Source organism: Sitophilus oryzae, unplaced genomic scaffold (genome assembly GCF_002938485.1).
Source record: "Sitophilus oryzae breed Bouriz unplaced genomic scaffold, Soryzae_2.0 scaffold_808_pilon_pilon, whole genome shotgun sequence".
NCBI classification, from domain to species: domain Eukaryota; kingdom Metazoa; phylum Arthropoda; class Insecta; order Coleoptera; family Curculionidae; genus Sitophilus; species Sitophilus oryzae.
In genome coordinates this window covers 1,643,299-1,664,487 of record NW_022147426.1, presented here as the reverse complement: position 1 = coordinate 1,664,487, position 21,189 = coordinate 1,643,299, and the positions used below count along the sequence as shown (strand labels likewise).

The following is a 21,189-nucleotide window of genomic DNA, read 5'->3' as shown; positions in this document are numbered from 1 at the left end:
ATTTTATACACTCTATAGCTCTAAAAACCTTAAAAACACCTTTTTCACGTTTAAAATCGACAAAATAATTTACTCAACATTTCTCAGCTGTTATTTTTATAAGTTTACCTTAGGCAACCAATAATACAGACTACCATGACAAGGACTACAATGACGTCACAACTGTCAGCTAAAGCGCGGGAAGAAACTGGCACCCCAGCTTACTTCCAACACTACAAACTCAGTGGTCTTACCCCAATACGAGACACTATTTGTTATACGGCCCTCGTGACACGGTATTTTTCGTACGTAAAAATTTATACGAGGTCGCTCTAGACTCCATAAATCTCGCACGGAGTTAAAGACTTAGAAAGAATAAAAAAAAAGAAAAGAACCGTGCCTCTAGTTGTGAGTGTGTGTAGGTCCATTCGTTTTTTTTTGTTTTGACACCCGCCCTCATAGGATAAAAAAGAAGAAAATATGGTTTGTGTAGCTTGTAAAAGAGCATTGTTTGTAATTTGGTTTTGAATGGCGTGTAAATGGAATGAAAATAATGTCACGGTAGGCGTATAAATAACATTTTAGTTCTAATTTTACTGTAGATGAGTTCGGAATGGTTGAAAGTGTCTACACTTTTTACACTATGCACACCGTTGCGTATGCATTAATTCTTTGGGTGAAAATTTTATTTTAAACAATATTTTAACAATTTCTTTCTGGGAGGGATTATTACCCCCCTTATTCATCCCCTTAATGCGCCCCTGGTTCTCGTAAGACTACAATGGCCTATATTTTCATATTATTCAACTTTTAATTAGTATATAACAAAAGTTTCAATAAAATCGGTGACATGACGTATGTATGAAAGAAAGTCGAAAAAATTATCATTTTTGACTATTTTTTACCTATATTCAAAGTCCTTAGAAACATAGTAAACATGAATATAAAATTATGAAAATTTCAACATTTGTAACAAATTTTATGTAGATTCAGAATATATACACCATTGAAGGCTTAGTTATCTTGGCTTTGTGAGAAAATTAATTTTTTGGACCCTTGTTTTTCAGCTATTTTTGATGAAGGTTAAAACGTCCTCTACATCAGTTACTGTTCTCGGAAGATTACAATAGCTTATATTTTCTTATTCTACACCTTTTAATTAGTAAATAACAGCAGTTTTAATAAAAATCGGTGACATAACAAAAATCAATAGTCATAAAACAAATATTTAATAATATTATACCCAATATTAATCATTTTAATTCATTATTCATTCAACACTCATTATAACTGGAAACAAGCCTAACAACTCACCATTTGCGTAGGCGTCTTCGGCTTCCTGTTGATATCGGTAATCTTCTGAGATGCTGCAACAAAAAAAGCGTACTTAAATAAAAGACAAAGATAACAAAATGTTAATGTGGAAATTTAATTTTTCATTTTTCTCGACACGGTCTACCCTTTGAATTGCTAAGTGACCCAAACTTAACATTTTCGGTGATGAATATTCAATAACGCTGCCTTTACAACGATGACACAAGAAACATGAATCATTTAAAAGGGTAGAGTGTGGCACAGGCTTTAAGTGAAATGACTATGGATATTTCACGCTAGTAGGAGAGTGACATTGTATTTATTTTGTATTTATTTTATGGGTTTTCTAAGGGATATCTAACTAAACGCAGTAATACTGTAGATATTTAATATTTTTTGTTGTATTTTTATAAAATAAATCTATAATTTTACCAAGTAATGTATTGAGGGGTTCAGAAGTGAACTGGGTCAAGTCCTCTAAGATAATTATGAAGAAAATGAGACTTAAGGTTTTTTTTAATGTTACTTAATTAAAATAAAACAAGCTGCTTTATTATATTTTAAATTGTATAATTGCAAACTAAAATAACTGAAAATACAACTGTGGTTATTTTTAAGAATGTTTGTTCATACTTTTTTGGACTGAACCATTTTATCTCTGAAAATATTTTAAAATAGTGAAATTTTATATATAAATTGGTTCATCACATTGTTGACTTCACATTGTCTATTAATAGAGTTTTCTTCGATTTTTATAAAAAATATGGTATATAGGCGGGATAAAGGGAAGAAGATCTTTAATGTGTTGTCTTTTAGAGTGGGTTACGTTACGTCTATATGAAATGATAAGATTTTTCTTCCTCGTGCAGTTTTATTCATATTAACATGTGAGATATCTAAGTATTTGTAAGAAAAAAAACAGCCTAAATTATTGATGTAGTAATAGTGAAAATAATGATAAATCAAACTTTCAGAACTTTGAGAAACGATAGAATCAGACCTTTCAGATGGCTGATAATCTGAATCACTTGGTGCAAACGGTTCAGACTTTGTTTCATTGTCATTCATTTTATCAAAAAAATATTTTTTAGCTCTAAACTTTAGCACGTGTGTTAAAATCGCGCACTATGTTAAATTTTATGGACTTGATCCATTTCACTTCTGAAGGGAATCAAGAAAATATTGAGAAACCAAACAGAAACAGGGCATAGCTGCTTAATGCGTGAAGTATGACTTGATTTATTTCTCTACTGGAAAAAAACATTGTTTTATCAACGTACTACTGTGTACCTGCGAGTTCGTTCGCGTCGAATTAATCATTTGCAATGGTGATGATAAAGCAAAGCAAGAATTTCCATTATCATGCAAACTGGATAGAATTTTCTCACATTTATGTCAGCATGAGAAAAAAAAAACAATATGGCGATATTATTACATAACTTGGTAATATTTGAGAGGTAGTTTCATCTCGTTGGAATTTGACTTTCGAAAAATCCGTTTGCCAAAAATAAGCTTTTTACGTCAAGCAGTTTAAGCAGAATCGTGGTTAATCAATTACCCAACTTTTTGGAACACCCTGTATGATTTTTTAAAAAAATTCCAAATATGTAAAAAAACAAAATAAATTATGCGTATCCAAGCGTTTTCCCGAAAGACTAACCGTTTTTTAAATAACAAATATTGTAATATTTGAGGGGCGTTTTTCCTTATCGAACCTCTACACCCCACCGTCAATCCGTTTGCCAAAAATCAGCTTTAAACGTCAAGCAGTTTAAGCAGAATCGTGATTACTCAGTGGTCATATTTTATGAAACATCCTGTATAAATTTTTAAAAAATCTTAAAATAGTTTTTCCGAAAAACTCACCGGTTGTTAAATAAAAAATTTTCTAATATTTGAGGGGTGGGTTCACCCCCTTAGAATTCGAGTTTCGAAAAATCCCTTCTTATCGAACCTCTCTACCCTAATGTTAATCCGTTTTCCAAAAATCCGTTTTTTACGTCAAGCGCTTTAAGCAGGATCGTAATTAATCAATGATCAGATTTTTCGACACACAACACCCTGTATACATTTTTAAAAAATCTTAAAATATGTAAAAAACAAAATGAAATATACGTGTTTAAGCGTTTTTTCGGAAACTTGACCGTTTTTTAAATAAAAAATATTTTAATATTTGAGGGGTGGTTTCGCCCCCTTGGAACTGGAATTTCAAAAAATCCCTTCTTATCGAACCTCTACACCCAAAAATCAACCTGTATGCCCAAATTGAGCTTCGTACGTTGAGTGGTTTGAGCAGGATCGTGATTAATCAGTGAGTCAGTCACTTAAGGATTTTATATATTGGTATAGACGAGTGAAAACGATTATCTTAAAATAGTAGGAAATTGGGTCTGATTTTAATTCTGACCACCGTATATGTATCGTAAAAAGTCGTAAAAAACGGCGTCAAAGACGGCTGGCGAATAACAATCTATGATGATTTGGCGACGTCAATTTAGACGCAATTTTCTAAAAATTGGTGTAGATCTTGCCAAAAAATAGCATTTAATGTTAATTTATTACAGCCTAACTAATTATCCGTAATTTTACATAACGACTATTATGATGGTGATTATTCTGCACACCTTCATTGTCTGGTCTATTAGGTCAGTGGTGTCGCTAAAGTCAGATGTGGGCATCGCTAACAATGCACCACCTTTCGCAATAATCGTCAGAACACAGGACACAGACGTCGTCGCAGAGAGTGTAGCCTGCGCCTGTAAAGCAATCATTTCCGAGAAGAAAAACGAGTGTCTTTACGCTGTAAACCAGAGAAATTACCATTAAAATGGGCGTTATGGTTAGACGCGAAGGATTATAATAGTGTAGGGCGTGGGTAAAGGTTAATTTTTTTGTTTTGATCAAATTATAAGATGTTAGATAGATAAAAAAATTCTTATAACTTAGAGAGTCTCCCTATAGACCCTGAACCCTTCTGGAGGTGCTGCAAAAGCAGTCACAAGAATGGTCTCAAAACAGTTGGTGGTCAACATATCTCTAGAATGGTCTAAGTCAACTTGTGTGGGTGGATACCACGTTGTCTTCTAGCAAGCCACTAGAATGTGGAGTACCCCAAGGCTCAATACTAGGCCCTATTTTGTTTCTTCTTTTTATTAACGACATTGTTAACATAAACATCACTTGGAGCAACAAGGACGTCACGGCACTTCATAGGATTATATCAAATGACTTAATCACCATTAAATCTTGGTGCGATTCAAACCTCCTGAGTCTCAACATTTCTAAAACTAAAGCTTTGTCGTATAAAAACTCGCTGCAGCCTTTTGTACTTAACAACACCACCACTGACGTCGTAAAATCTGTAAAATTCTTAGGGCTTGTTGTAGACAATTCTCTAAAATGGGACATGCATATGTCGAAAAAATTAAGCTCTGCCTGTTTTGCATTAATATCTATTTCTAAGGAGCTTAAATTGTCAGTGGCTAGAACTATTTATTATGCACTTTTTGAGTCGCACCTCAGATATGCCCTTCCATTCTGGGGTACGTATTGTGCGACTCAATTTGACCGCGTTTTCAAGCTCCAGGAGAGAGCTGTTCGATATTCACTGGGACTAAACAGCAGAACTCATTGCCAGGACTTTTTTAAAAAATTAAAAATAGTAACTCTTCCTTTCTTATTTATATTTGAATCCGTTTGCCTAATCCGTAAGCATGTAACAGCTTCTCAAGAAAGGCCATCTCATACTTATCCACTCAGGAACGCGGAGCAAGATCTTTATCTACCTACCCCACGCTCAGAGTTAGTTAAAAGTTCAATATTATACAACTCGAAAAAAATGCACAATCACCTGCCATTTGAAATCAAATCCATAACATCATTTTTTTCATTTCGCAAAGCATTGAACTCTTATTTACTAGACAAGGCTTTCTACGCCGTAAATGGCATATTTTGATAATCGAATTTGATTTTGTAAACCCTGCTCTAATATTTGTTATTACTATATTTACTATAAACTTACTAAATATTATTTTAATTTTTTTTTATTCTTTGACATTGTAAACATTTATAAATGTTAAATGTTTAGTTTAAACAATAAGACTGACAATGTAATTTGTATACTTGTTTTCTATTCTCTTTTGTTTGTTTACAAATTTCTTAATTGGAAATTTTTTTAACAATGAAGGCAGTTATTTATTTATTTAATAAAAATCTATTCATAGATAATTATATTTGTAGTTATGTACTGTATAATAAAATTTCCTGTATAAAATAACGAATATTTCCAAAGTTGCACTGTTCAAAGAGAGTTTTATATAACCCTATTAAAATACCACAGCGACTCAAATGTGGTTTTTAGGTTTAGCCCTAATTTGGTTTGGTATTTGCAATCCCTTTTGGAAGCTGCGTTCAATTCTAATTGAGCTATTTGTCGCTCAGCGGTCAGCGCATGCAGGTAATTTCCAAAGTGAGTTTGTTTACAAATTTTGTCACTTTTATCCATTCAACCGAATAATGAACTTCACGTTTCGGTTGTTCCGTAAATTTTGGTTTGGTTTCGGCGGTATTCTGTGATGTTTTTTTAATTTAAATTGTTGTTCAGAGACATTTTTATAGGACATCCAAAAAACTGTTTGAATAATCCATGTAAAAATCCACTAGTGCTTATTATGTATATGCCCATTGAACAACAATACTGAGTCGGATATAGGTACTGTTTTATATTCATGCATATATGGAAAGAAGACGCCCTGACAACCATTTAAAAACCTTATTGTAAAACTTGGAAAATAAGTTTGTTATAATAATGCTTTTATTTATTTAGTATTCTAATAGAGAATATGCATTCCTTCGGAAACTCTCTATTTATTTATCTAGTAATGCTAAAACACTCTATTTGAAAGTCGATTAGAGAAAATAGTATGATTCATTGGCAAGCGATATAAATATTTGTGATCAGGTAAAATGGTGATGTAAGAGGAGGCTTAGCTTGCCTGCGGCAGGTCAGTAGTAGACGGGCCGGCCGGCTGTTGTGTTGTGTTTTGTTTTGTCATAGAGCTGACATTTGGGGGTTGAGAGTCTTTTGACTATAAACGTTGCATGTACTGTAAGGCAACGGGTCGTTTGATCAGAAGAAACCCTTTTGTGACGTCTTGCCTTCGAGGTTGGTCTTGAGAGTTTGAGGTCTCCCTTGTCTTCTCGATTGACACGATGCGGCGTTGGGGTAGTGAGGTACCCCAATTAGCCTATTCGATTGGGATGCGAATCTATTTAGCGGCAGATTTGCGTCCTGGGGAAGCCCCTATACTATTTTAGGTGACACTAGCTAGTTGTTGAAGATTATTAACCAATAAATCCGAATAATATTTGAATTAGATGGAAGATATCTATAGAATGAAATATATTGAATAGAATGTCAGGGATGTACTGACATTTACATGCCACTGGGCTAGGGGGCGGAGTACCTCCGGGTGAGTTTTACTATTTAACTATCAATTTTATCCAGATCAGTAAATGTTTGTTTCGTTATTTTCATGTACAATGAAAGAGCGTTGAGTGCCAATGACCAACTAAATGGATATTTGAGGTGAATTTGCATTGTGAGACCCGGTTGCGTAAGGCCCAAAAATATGCGATTTTACACCATTTTGACAGTTTTGTGCGAATGTGAGAAATTTGATATTTATGAAACATCTGGACCTTTAAATATTGTAATTAAAGAACAAAGATTATTTAAAAAAATACTAGTAGTAGTAGATCCAGGATATACAGGGTGGTCCGAACTGTATTCCGAAAACTTCGGCAGCATATTCTGCAAATAAAAATAAGTAAAAAAGTTCGTATAAATGTATGTCCTAAAATACTTAGTTTCGGAGATACAGGATGTAGAAGTTTCATTTTTATTTCGATTTTTTCCAAATAATTTCTGAAGCAACGTCAATATTTGAATGAAAATTAGTGTCTGGGAGTTTCTTGACATGAGAAATTTGATTTTGATGTCAATATAACTCCTACTTGTAGGGGCGCCATCTACATGTATTTTAACTCTTTTGAAGAATAATAACTTTTCATCCGTACCTGCATAAAACTCTAAGTGAAAAAATATACATTTCCGTGATTTTAACGCAAAAAATGTCTATTGGTAAAAATCGCTACGAGCAACCGTTCTCAAGATATTTAGAATGGAAATAGTCAATACATGTCATTATTGACAAAAAAATAAAGATGTTGAGTAGATATAGTTACTTGACTCAAATGATAAATTTGGGATCTTTATATTTTTTTTTAAAAATGAATCATAAATTGCATTTTTAAATGAACCATAAATCTATGACTGCCAAGGAAATATACATGTAATTCCAACAGTAAGACACCCCTCGGGTGAGTCATATTCTCATATTGGAGAAACAAAACATCAGCTAAAGTATATTTGTGGGCAACTGCTGGTAGAACAGCAATACACCGGGAAAACAATAAGCATATTTTCGGATAGTCAAGCCGCGTTGAAAGCACTTGAGGCCACGAAAAGCACGTCCAGGACGATTCTTCGTTGTAAGAAACTACTCAATATATTAGGAGATGGGAACAAAGTGTCGCTAATATGGATACCGGGACATGTCGGCCTAGAGGGAAATGAACGTGCTGATTCCCTCGCCAAAGCGGGTACAGGCTCGCCATTCGTGGGCCCAGAACCGACACTTAGCGTACCAAAAAATCTCGCAAGAGACAGGCTCTGTGAATGGGTTAGAGGTGCGACGTTTCGGGACTGGTATGACAGTCCCGGAATGGAACATGCCAAGACAATCCTAGCAGGGCCATCCAAACGTAGAACAGATGAACTCCTAAAGGCTGGTAGGAACGGAGCGCGTACGCTTACTGCAGTATACACGGGCCACTGCCGGCTGAGATCACACCTACAGAAGATGGGACTGGTGGAAGACGCCGAATGCCGACTCTGTATGGAAGATGACGAAACAATGAAGCACGTTATGTGTACCTGCCCCGCTGGGGGCAGGACCAGGTTTGAGATGTTTGGCAAACCCACGCTAGACCTATCAGACCTAGAAGACATATCACCCTCGGACATAACGGCCTATATTAAAAGGCTGGGTCTTGAGGGTGAACTTTAATGCTCTTTTTCTATTAAAGAGCTTGTAGAAACTGAGCCACAATAGGCCCTCGCGGCCGCAGACCACCTGGGACCCACTCTTAGTCAAATACAAAAAAAAATACAAATACAAAGTATATTTAGAGGAAATTATTTTACTTTATTTTGTTCAATGGAAATACAAAGACTTTTACAAAGAAATTTCTCTATATTCAAAAATACCGTTTCTGTTATTAGTACCGGTACTAAATCTTACTACGAACAAACCACCAACGATCACAACCAACGTAGGCAGAAACGATTTAATGAACGAGCGTCTCGGGCCTGAATGGACCGCAACAAAACCCGAAGATTCGTCGCCTCTTTACATGCGGTCTCGTTATATTCGAAAACGCTTTGCATGTCCAACGAACGCCCCACAGAGAGCCACACCGCATCGTCGACTTATTCAGCAAAAGTGTTAAAACGTGGCCGAGAAGATGCAGAAATGGCTTTCTTGCGGTGATTTATGCCAAGTGAAATAGCCCACATCCTGATTCTGGGTGGTATCAGAATAATTTTGAAAAGAACCTTAAAAACGGGTATTTTTTCTCGATTTTTCAGGAACTTTTTTCTTAGAAATAATATTAAATAGGTATTACCTGGAGCTTTATTCTATTTTTTTATCGTGTAGAACTGTGTTGAACTTTTTGTATTTTATGAAGACATTATGTATTGAAGGAAAGTAAAATGTTTTTCCAACGCCAGAAACACCTATAAAGTTTTTTCGCGATTTTTTTTTTTAATTTGGATTTTTTTTTAGTTTTTAGTTAAAAAATGATAATAATGTTAATTAATAATGAATTTTTGATCCCCAATCCAATAAACGTACTTCTTCAGCTAATGGTAAACTGCTGATGGACACATGCCATCCAGTTCGAAAGGATTCAGTCCAGGAAAGTTTTCTCGTTATAATTCGGTTTTAATGTATTCGTTTGATGATAATAATGTTATTTAATAATGAATTCTTACTCCCCAATCCAAGAAACGTACTTCTTCAGCTAATGTTAAACTGCTGATGCCATCCAGTTCAAAAGGACCCAGTTCAATAGAGCTTTCTTGTTATATTTCGGTTTTAATATATTCTTTTGATGATAATAATGTTATTTAAAAATGAATTTGTGCCCCCCAATTCAAGAAACGTACTTCTTCAGCTTATGGTAGACTGCTGATGGACACATGCCATCCAGTTCAAAAGGACCCAGTTTAAGAGAGCTTTCTCGTTATATTTCGGTTTTAATATATTCTTTTGATGATAATAATGTTATTTAAAAATGAATTTGTACCCCCCAATCCAAGAAACGTACTTCTTCAGCTTATGGTAGACTGCTGATGGACACATGCCATCCAGTTCAAAAGGACCCAGTTTAAGAGAGCTTTCTCGTTATATTTCGGTTTTAATATATTCTTTTGATGATAATAATGTTATTTAAAAATGAATTCTGTGCCCCAATTCAAGAAACGTACTAGCTTATGGTAGACTGCTGATGGACACATGCCATCCAGTTCAAAAGGACCCAGTCCAGGAAATTTCTCTCGTTATAATTTGGTTTTGCATTATATTCTTTGATGATAATAATGTTATTTAATAATGAATTTATACCCCCAATCCAAGAAACGTACTTCTTCAGCTTTTATGGTAGACTGCTTATTTAGGACACATGCCATCCAGTTCGAAAGGATTCAGTCCAGGAAAGTTTTCTGTTATAATTCGGTTTTAATGTATTCGTTTGATGATAATAATGTTATTTAATAATGAATTTACCCTTTAACCAAGAAACGTACTTTTCAGCTAATGTTAAACTGTTGATGCCATCCAGTTCAAAAGGGACCAGTTCAATAGAGCTTGTTATATTTCGGTTTTAATATATTCTTGATGATAATAATGTTATTTAAAATGAATTTGTGCCCCAATTCAAGAAACGTACTTCAGCTTTAGTGGTAGACTGCCATGGCTGGCCATCCAGTTCAAAAGGTCCCAGTTTAAGAGAGCTTTCTCGTTATATTTCGGTTTTAATATATTCTTTTGATGATAATAATGTTATTTAAAAATGAATTTGTGCCCCCCAATTCAAGAAACGTACTTCTTCAGCTTATGGTAGACTGCTGATGGACACATGCCATCCAGTTCAAAAGGACCCAGTCCAGGAAATTTCTCTCGTTATAATTTGGTTTTAATATATTCTTTTGATGATAATAATGTTATTTAATAATGAATTTATACCCCCAATCCAAAACGTACTTCTTCAGCTTATGGTAGACTGCTGATGGACACATGCCATCCTGTCTAAAAGGTCCCAGTTTAAGAGAGCTTTCTCGTTATATTTCTGAAGTGAATATATTCTTTTTGATGATAATAATAAAAAATGAATTGTGCCCCCCAATTCAAGAAACGTTTTCAGCTTATAGACTGCTGATGGACACATGCCATCCAGTTCAAAAGGACTCAGTCCAGGAAAACTTTCTCGTTATAATTTGGTTTTAATATATCCTTTTGGTGATAATAATGTTAATTAATAATGAATTTATACGCCCTAACCAAAGAATCATACTTCTTCAGCTAATGGTAAACTGCTGATGGACACATGCCATCCAGTTCAAAAGGACCCAGTCCAGGAAAGTTTTCTCGTTATACTTCGGTTTTAATATATTCTTTTGATGATAATAATGTTATTTAATAATTAATTTTTAGCCCCCAATCGAAGAATCATACTTCTTCAGCTAATGGTAAACTGCTGATGGACGCATGCCATCCAGTTCAAAAGGACCCAGTCCAGGAAAGTTTTCTCGTTATAATTCGCTTTTAATATATTCTTTTGATGAAAATATGTTTATTTAATAACGAATTTATGCCCCCCAATTCAAGAATCATACTTCTTCAGCTAATGGTAAACTGCTGATGGACGCATGCCATCCAGTTCAAAAGGACCCAGTCCAGGAAAGTTTTCTCGTTATAATTCGCTTTTAATATATTCTTTTGATGATAATAATGAGTTTATACCCCCCATCTCAAGAATCATACTTCTTCAGCTAATGGTAAACTGCAGATGGACACATGCCATCCAGTTCAAAAGGACCCAGTCCAGGAAAGTTTTTCGTTATAATATATTCTTTTGATGATAATAATGTTATTTAAAATTAATTTTTGCCCCCCAATCCAAGAAACGTACTACTTCAGCTTATGGTAAACTGCTGATGGACACATGCCATACAGTTCGAAAGGACCCAGTCCAGGAGGGCTTTCTCGTTATATTTCGGTTAATATATTCTTTTGATGATAATAATGTTATTTAAAAAATGAAATTTGTGCCCCCAATTCAAGAAACGTATCACTTTCAGCTTATAGACTGCTGGATGGACACATGCTATCCAGTTCAAAAGGACCCAGTCCAGGAATTTCTCTCTGTTAATTTGGTTTTATTATATTCTTTTTGATGATAATAATGTTATTTAATAATGAATTTATAAATTTCCAATCCAAGAAACGTACTTCTTCAGCTTATGGTAGACTGCCGATGGACACATGCCATCCAGTTCAAAAGGACCCAGTTTAAGGAAGTTTCTCTCGTTATATTTCGGTAATATATTCTTTGATGATAATAATGTTATTTAAAAATGAATTTGTACCCCCAATCCAAGAAACGTACTTTCTTCAGCTTTATAGACTGCTGATGGACACATGCCATCCAGTTCAAAAGGACCCAAATCCAGAAATTTCTCTCGTTATAATTTGGTTTAATATATTCTTTTGATGATAATAATGTTATTTAATAATGAATTTATACCCCCTAATCCAAGAAACGTACTTCTTCTAGCTTATGGTAGACTGCTGATGGACACATGCCATCCAGTTCAAAAAGGATCCAGTTTAAGAGAGCTTTCATTATATTTCAAGTTTTAATATATTCTTTGATGATAATAATGTTATTTAAAATGAATTTGTACCTAATCCAAGAAACGTACTTCTTCAGCTTATAGACTGCTGATGACACATGCCATCCAGTTCAAAAGGATCCAGTCAGAGAGCTTTCTCGTTATATTTCGGTTTGAACATATTCTCTTTGATGATAATAATGTTATTTAAAATGAATTTGTACCCCCCAATCCAAGAAACGTACTTCTTCAGCTTTATGGTAGACTGTTGATGGACACATGCCATCCAGTTCAAAAGGACCCAGTCCGGGAAATTTCTCTCGTTACTGGGTTTTAATATACTTTTGATGATAATAATGTTATTTAATAATGAATTTATACCCCAATCCAAGAAACGTACTTCTTTTCAGCTTATAGACTGCTGATGGACACATGCTTATCCAGTTCAAAAGGACCCAGTCCAGGAAATTTCTCTTGTTATAATTTGGTTTTAATATTCTTTGATGATAATAATGTTATTTAATAATGAATTTATACCCCAATCCAAACGTACTTTCAGCTTATGGTAGACTGCTGATGGACACATGCCATCCAGTTCAAAAGACCCAGTTCAATAGCTTTGTTATATTTCGGTTTAATATATTTCTTTGATGATAATAATGTTATTTAAAATGAATTTGTGCCCCCAACCCAAGAAACGTACTTCTTCAGCTTATGGTAGACTGCTGATGGACACATGCCATCCAGTTCAAAAGGTCCCAGTTTAAGAGAGCTTCGTTAGTTTTGGTTTTAATATATTCTTTATTATAATAGCTGTTATTTAAAAATGAATTTGTGCCCCCAATTCAAGAAACGTACTTTCAGCTTATATGGTAGATCTGTTGGGATGGACACATGCCATCCAGCTAAAAGCGACCCAGTCCAGGAAATTTCTCTCATATAATTTGGTTTTACACTTTGATGATAATAATGTTATTTAATAATGAATTTATACCCCAATCCAAGAAACGTACTTCTTCAGCTTATGGTAGACTCTGCTGATGACACATGCCATCCAGTCTGCAAAAGGTCCCAGTTTAAGAGAGCTTTCTGTTATATTTCAGTTTTAATATATTCTTTTGATGATAATAATGTTATTAAAATGAATTTTGTGCCCCAATTCAAGAAACGTACTTCTTCAGCTTATGGTAGACTGCTGATGGACACATGCCATCCAGTCTAAAAAGGCACCCAGTCCAGGAAATTTCTCTCGTTATAATTTGGTTTTAATATATTCTTTGATGATAATAATATTTAATAATGAATTTAGAATTCCAACCAAGAAACGTACTTCTTCAGCTTATGGTAGACTGCTGATGGACACATCCAGTTCAAAAGCGACCCAGTTTAAGAGAGCTTTCTCGTTATATTTCGGTTTTAATATATTCTTTTGATGATAATAATGTTATTTAAAAATGAATTTGTACCCCCCAATCCAAGAAACGTACTTCTTCAGCTTATGGTAGACTGCTGATGGACACATGCCATCCAGTTCAAAAGGACCCAGTCCAGGAAATTTCTCTCGTTATAATTTGGTTTTAATATATTCTTTTGATGATAATAATGTTATTTAATAATGAATTTATACCCCCCAATCCAAGAAACGTACTTCTTCAGCTTATGGTAGACTGCTGATGGACACATGCCATCCAGTTCAAAAGGACCCAAAGCAGAGCTTTCGTTATATTTTCAAGTTTAATATATTCTTTTGATGATAATAGTTATTTAAAATGAATTTTGTACCCCCAATCCAAGAAACGTACTTCTTCATTTATGGTAGACTGCTGGATGGACACATTATCCAGTTCAAAAAAGGACCCAGTCCAGAAATTCTCTCTCTCGTTATAATTTGGTCTTAATATATTCTTTTGATGATAATAACGTTATTTAATAATGAATTTATACCCCCAATCCAAGAAACGCACTTCTTAAGCTTATGGTAGACTGCTGATGGACACATGCCATCCAGTTCGAAAGGATTCAGTCCAGGAAAGTTTTGTCGTTATATTTCGGTTTTAGTATATTCTTTTGATGATAATAATGTTATTTAAAAATGAATTTGTACCCCGTCCAAGCAAACGTACTTCTTCGCTTATGGTAGACTGATGGACACATGCCATCCAGTTCAAAAGGACCCAGTCCAGGAAATTTCTCTCTTCGTTATAATTTGCCTTAATATATTCTTTGATGATAATAATGTTATTTAATAATTAATTATATCCCCCAATCCAAGAAATGTACTTCTTCAGCTTATGGTGTATCGCTGATGGACACATGCCATCCAGCCTCAAAAGGACCCAGTTTAAGAGAGCTTTCTCGTTATATTTCAGTTTTAATATATTCTTTGATGATAATAATGTTATTTAAAATGAATTTTGTGCCCCCAATTCAGAAACGTACTTTCAGCTTATAGACTGCTGATGGACACATGCCATCCAGTTCAAAAGGACCCAGTCCAGGGAAATCTCTCTGTTATAATTTGGTTTTAATATATCTTTTGATGATAATGTTATTTAATAATGAATGCATTCCCCCAATCCAAGAAACGTACTTTCAGCCAGGACTGCTGATACATGCCATCCAGTTCAAGACCCAGTTTAAGAGAGCTTTCGTTATATTTCGGTTTTAATATATTCTTTTGATGATAATAATGTTATTTAAAATGAATTTGCACCCCTAATCCAAGAAACGTACTTTCAGCTTATGGTAGACTGCTGATGGACACATGCCATCCAGTTCAAAAGGACCCAGTCGTGAAATTCTCTCGTTATAATTCTGTTTTAATATATTCTTTTGATGATAATAATGTTATTTAATAATGAATTTATACCCCCAACTAAACGTACTTCTTCAGCTTATGGTAGACTGCTGATGGACACATGCCATCAGTTCAAAAGGATCCAGCTTAAGAGAGCTTTCTCGTTATATTTCGGTTTTAATATATTCTTTGATGATAATAATGTTATTTAAAATGAATTTAGCCCCAATCCAAGAAACGTACTTCAGCTTATGTAGACTGCTGATGGACACATGCCAATCCAGTTCAAAAGAATCCAGTTTAAGAGAGCTTTCGTTATATTTCGGTTTTATCTTTTGATGATAATAATGTTATTTTTAAAATGAATTTGTACTCTAACCAAGAAAACCAGCTAGACTGCTGATGGAACATGCCATCCAGTTCAAAAAGGACCCAGCCCGGGAAATTTCTCTCGTTATAATTTGGTTTGGGTTGATGATAATAATGTTATTTAATAATGAATTTATAAATTTCATCCAAACGTACTTTTCAGTTTCAGTAGACTGCTGATGGACATGCCATCCAGTTCAAAAGGACCCAGTCCAAATTCTCTCGTTATAATTTGGTTTTAATATATTCTTTTGATGATAATAATGTTATTTAATAATGAATTCTATAAATTCCAATCCAAGAAACGTACTTCTTCAGCTTATGGTAGACTTGCTGATGGACATGCTGTCCAGTTCAAAAAGGACCCAGTTCAATAGAACTTTCTTGTTAATTTGGTTTTAATATATTCTTTTGATGATAATAATGTTATTTAATAATGAATTTATACCCCCCAATCCAAGAAACGTACTTCTTCAGCTTATGGTAGACTGCTGATGGACACATGCCATCCAGTTCAAAAGGTCCCAGTTTAAGAGAGCTTTCTCGTTATATTTCAGTTTTAATATATTCTTTTGATGATAATAATGTTATTTAAAAATGAATTTGTGCCCCCCAATTCAAGAAACGTACTTCTTCAGCTTATGGTAGACTGCTGATGGACACATGCCATCCAGTTCAAAAGGACCCAGTCCAGGAAATTTCTCTCGTTATAATTTGGTTTTAATATATATTCTTTTGACAGATAATAATGTTATTTAATAATGAATTTACCCCCTAACTAAGAAACGTACTTCTTCAGCTTATGGTAGACTGCTGATGGACACATGCCATCCAGTTCAAACCTAGTTTAAGAGAGCTGTTATATTTCAGTTTTAATATATTCTTTTGATGATAATAATGTTATTTAAAAATGGCTCCAGCCCCCAATTCAAGAAACGTACTTCTTCAGCTTATGGTATTCTGTTGATGGACACATGCCATCCAGTTCAAAAGGACCCAGTCCAGGAAATTTCTCTCAAGTTATAATTTGGTTTTATTATATTCTTTGATGATAATAATGTTATTTAATAATGAATTTATACCTCTAACCAAGAAACGTACTTCTTCAGCTTATGGTAGACTGCTGATGGACACATGCCATCCAGTTCAAAAGGACCCAGTTTAAGAGAGCTGTTATATTTCGGTTTTAATATATTCTTTGATGATAATAATGTTATTTAAAATGAATTTGTACCCCAATCCAAGAAACGTACTTTTCAGCTTATGGTAGACTGCTGATGGACACATGCCATCCAGTTCAAAAGGACCTGTCCAGGAATGTTTCTCTCGTTATAATTTGGTTTTAATATATTCTTTTGATGATACTGGGAATGTTATTTAATAATGAATTTATACCCCCAATCCAAGAAACGTACTTCTTCAGCTTATGGTAGACTGCTGATGGACACATGCCATCCAGTTCAAAAGGACCCAGTTTACAGAGCTTCTGTTAGTATTTCGGTTTTAATATTCTTGATGATACAAAGTGAGCTTTAAAAATGAATTTGTACCCCCAATCCAAACGCCTCTTCAGCTTATGGTAGACTGCTGATGGACACATGCCATCCAGTTCAAAAGGACCCAGTCCAGGAAATTTCTCTCGTTATAATTTGGTCTTAATATATTCTTTTGATGATAATAACGTTATTTAATAATGAATTTATACCCCCAATCCAAGAAACGTACTTCTTAAGCTTATGGTAGACTGCTGATGGACACATGCCATCCAGTTCGAAAGGATTCAGTCCAGGAAAGTTTTGTCGTTATATTTCGGTTTTAGTATATTCTTTTGATGATAATAATGTTATTTAAAAATGAATTTGTACCCCCCAATCCAAGAAACGTACTTCTTCAGCTTATGGTAGACTGCTGATGGACACATGCCATCCAGTTCAAAAGGACCCAGTCCAGGAAATTTCTCTCGTTATAATTTGGTTTTAATATATCCTTTTGATGATAATAATGTTATTTAATAATGGAATTTATACCCCCCAATCCAAGGAAACGTACTTCAGCTTATGGTAGACTGCTGATGGACACATGCCATCCAGTTCAAAAAGGACCCAGTTCAATAGAACTTCTTTGTTAGTGGCTTCTCGGTTTTACATATTCTTTGATGATAATAATGTTATTTTAAAATGAATTTTGTGCCCCCAACCCAAGAAACGTACTTCTTCAGCTTATGGTAGACTCTGCTTGATGGACACATGCCATCCAGTTCAAAAGGACCAGTTAAGAGAGTCGTTATATTTCGGTTTTAATATATTCTTTGATAATAATGTTATTTTAAAATGAATTTGTACCCCAACCAAGAAATCTACTTCTTCAGTTTATAGACTGCTGCATGGACACACATTCAGTTCAAAAGGACCCAGTCCAGGAAATTTCTCTCGTTATAATTTGGTTTTAATATATTCTTTTGATGATAATAATGTTATTTAATAATGAATTTATACCCCCCAATCCAAGAAACGTACTTCTTCAGCTTATGGTAGACTGCTGATGGACACATGCCATCCAGTTCGAAAGGATTCAGTCCAGGAAAGTTTTCTCGTTATAATTCGGTTTTAATGTATTCGTTTGATGATAATAATGTTATTTAATAATGAATTCTTACTCCCCAATCCAAGAAACGTACTTCTTCAGCTAATGTTAAACTGCTGATGCCATCCAGTTCGCATGAATCAGTTCAATAGAGCTTGTTATATTTCGGTTTTAATATATTCTTTTGATGATAATAAATGTTATTTAAAAATGAATTTGTGCCCCCAATTCAAGAAAACGTACTTCTTCCGCTTATGGTAGACTGCTGATGGACATGTCCAGTTCAAAAGGTCCCAGTTTAAGAGAGAGCTTTCTGTTATATTTCTCAAGCCTTTAATATAATTCTTTGATGATAATAATGTTATTTAAAACAATTTTGTGTCTCCAATTCAAGAAACGTACTTCTTCAGCTTATAGACTGCTGATGGTCACACATCCAGTTCAAAAAGGACCCAGTCCAGGAAATTCTCCTCGTTATAATTTGGTTTTAATATATTCTTTTGATGATAATAATGTTATTTACTTCAATGAATTTATACCCCAATCCAAGAAAACGTACTTCTTCAGCTTTATGGTAGACGTGCTGATGGACACATGCCATCCAGTTCAAAAGGTCCAGCTTAAGAGCTTTCGTTATATTTCAGTTTTAATATATTCTTTTGATGATAATAATGTTATTTAAAAATGAATTTGTGCCCCCCAATTCAAGAAACGTACTTCTTCAGCTTATGGTAGACTGCTGATGGACACATGCCATCCAGTTCAAAAGGACCCAGTCCAGGAAATTTCTCTCGTTATAATTTGGTTTTAATATATTCTTTTGATGATAATAATGTTATTTAATAATGAATTTATACCCCCCAATCCAAGAAACGTACTTCTTCAGCTTATGGTAGACTGCTGATGGACACATGCCATCCAGTTCAAAAGGACCCAGTTTAAGAGAGCTTTCTCGTTATATTTCGGTTTTAATATATTCTTTTGATGATAATAATGTTATTTAAAAATGAATTTGTACCCCCCAATCCAAGAAACGTACTTCTTCAGCTTATGGTAGATCAAGATGGACACATGCCATCCAGTTCAAAAGGACCCAGTCTAGAAATTTCCTATAATTTGGTTTAATATATATTCTTTGATGATAATAATGTTATTTAATAATGAATTTATACCTCCCAACTAAGAAATGTACTTTCAGCTTATGGTAGACTGTTGATGGACACATGCCATCCAAATTAAAAGGACCTAGTTTAAGAGAGCTGTTATATTTCGGTTTTAATATATTCTTTTTGATGATAATAATGTTATTTAAAATGAATTTGTACCCCCAATCCAAGAAACGTACTTCTTCAGCTTATGAGACTGCTGATGGACATGCCATCCAGTTCAAAAGGACCCAGTCCAGGAAATTTCTCTCTCGTTATAATTTACATATTTTGATGATAATAATGTTATTTAATAATGAATTTATACCCCCAATCCAAGAAACGTACTTCAGCTTATGGTAGACTGCTGATGGACACATGCCATCCAGTTCAAAAGGACCCAGTTTAAGAGAGCTTTCTGTTATATTTCGGTTTTAATATATTCTTTGATGATAATAAAGTTATTAAAATGAATTTGTGCCCCCCAACTAAGAAACGTACTTTTCTAGCTAGTGGTAGACTGGTTGATGGACATGCCATCCAGTTCAAAAAGGACCCAGTCCAGGAAATTCTCTCGTTATAATTTGGTCTTACATAGCTCTTTTGATGATGGAAGAATGTTGCTTATCAATTTATACCCCAACCAAGAAAACGTACTTCTTAAGCTTATGGTGTAGACTGCTGATGGACACATGCCATCCAGTTCGGAAAAGCGATTCAGTCCAGGAAAAAGTTTTGTCGTTATATTTCGGTTTTAGTGTAGCCTTTTGATGATAATAATGTTATTTAAAAATGAATTTGTACCCCCCAATCCAAGAAACGTACTTCTTCAGCTATGGTAGACTGTTGATGGGCACGCTGCCATCCAGTTCAAAAGCGACCCAGTCCAGGAAATTTCTCTCGTTATAATTTGGTTTAATATATTCTTTCTTTGATGATAATAACGTTATTGACAATGAATTTATACCCCTGCAACCCAAGAATCGCTACTCTTTCAGCTGGTAAACTGCTGATGGACATATGCCATCCAGTTCGAAAGGACCCAGACCAAAAAAGTTTTCTTTGTTATATTTCGGTTTTAATATATTCTTTTGATGATAATGTTATTTAAAATGAATTCTAGGCAACCCACCAAGAAACGTACTTTCTCAGTCGTTAAACTGTTGATGGCCACATGCCATCCAGTTCAAAAAGGACCCAGTCCAGGAATTTCCTCGTTATAATTTGGTTTAATATATCTTTGATGATACAATGTTATTTAAAAATGAATTGTAAATTCCAATCCAAGAAACTACTTTCAGCTATAGACTGTTGATGGACACATGCCATCCAGTTCAAAAAGGACCCAGTTTAAGAGAGCTTTCGTTATATTTCGGTTTTAATATATTCTTTGATGATAATAATAAAATTAAATTGTGCCCCCCAATTCAAGAAACGTACTTCTTTCAGCTTATGCAGGACTGTTGATGGACATGCCATCCAGTTCAAAAGGTCCAGTTTAAGAGAGCTTATATTTCGGTTTTGGCTATATTCTTTTGATGATAATAATGTTATTTAAAATGAATTGTGCCCCAATTCAAGAAACGTACTTCTTCAGCTTATGGTAGACTGCTGATGAATACAACCAGTTCAAAAGAATCCAGTCCAGAAATTTCTCTCGTTTATAATTATTTTATTATATTCCTTTTGATGATAATAATGTTATTTAATAATGAATTTTATACCTAATCCAAGAAACGTACTTTCAGCTTATAGACTGTTGACACATGCCATCCAGTTCAAGTGTCCAAGTTTAAGAGAGCTGTTATATTTCAGTTTTACATATTCTTTGATGATAATAATGTTATTTAAAAACAATTCAGCCCCTCTAATTCAAGTATAAACGTACTTCTTCTCAGCTTATATGTAGACCAATATTTAATATGCCATCCAGTTCAAAAAAAGGTCCCCAGCTTTAAGAGAGCTTTCTGTTATACTTTGCT

At 34.3% G+C, this 21,189-nt stretch overlaps 1 protein-coding gene across 2 annotated transcripts in view; it reads right to left on the bottom strand.

Annotated features, from left to right (window-relative positions):
* The window catches only part of LOC115888857 (protein sickie), a 388,604-nt gene that overhangs the window by 298,255 nt on the left and 69,160 nt on the right, over positions 1-21,189 (bottom strand). For both annotated transcript variants that reach the window (XM_030908721.1, XM_030908722.1), the window contains exon 3: positions 1,294-1,346. In XM_030908721.1, the coding sequence (XP_030764581.1) occupies positions 1,294-1,346 (53 nt within the window). The remainder of the gene's footprint in view (positions 1-1,293; positions 1,347-21,189) is intronic.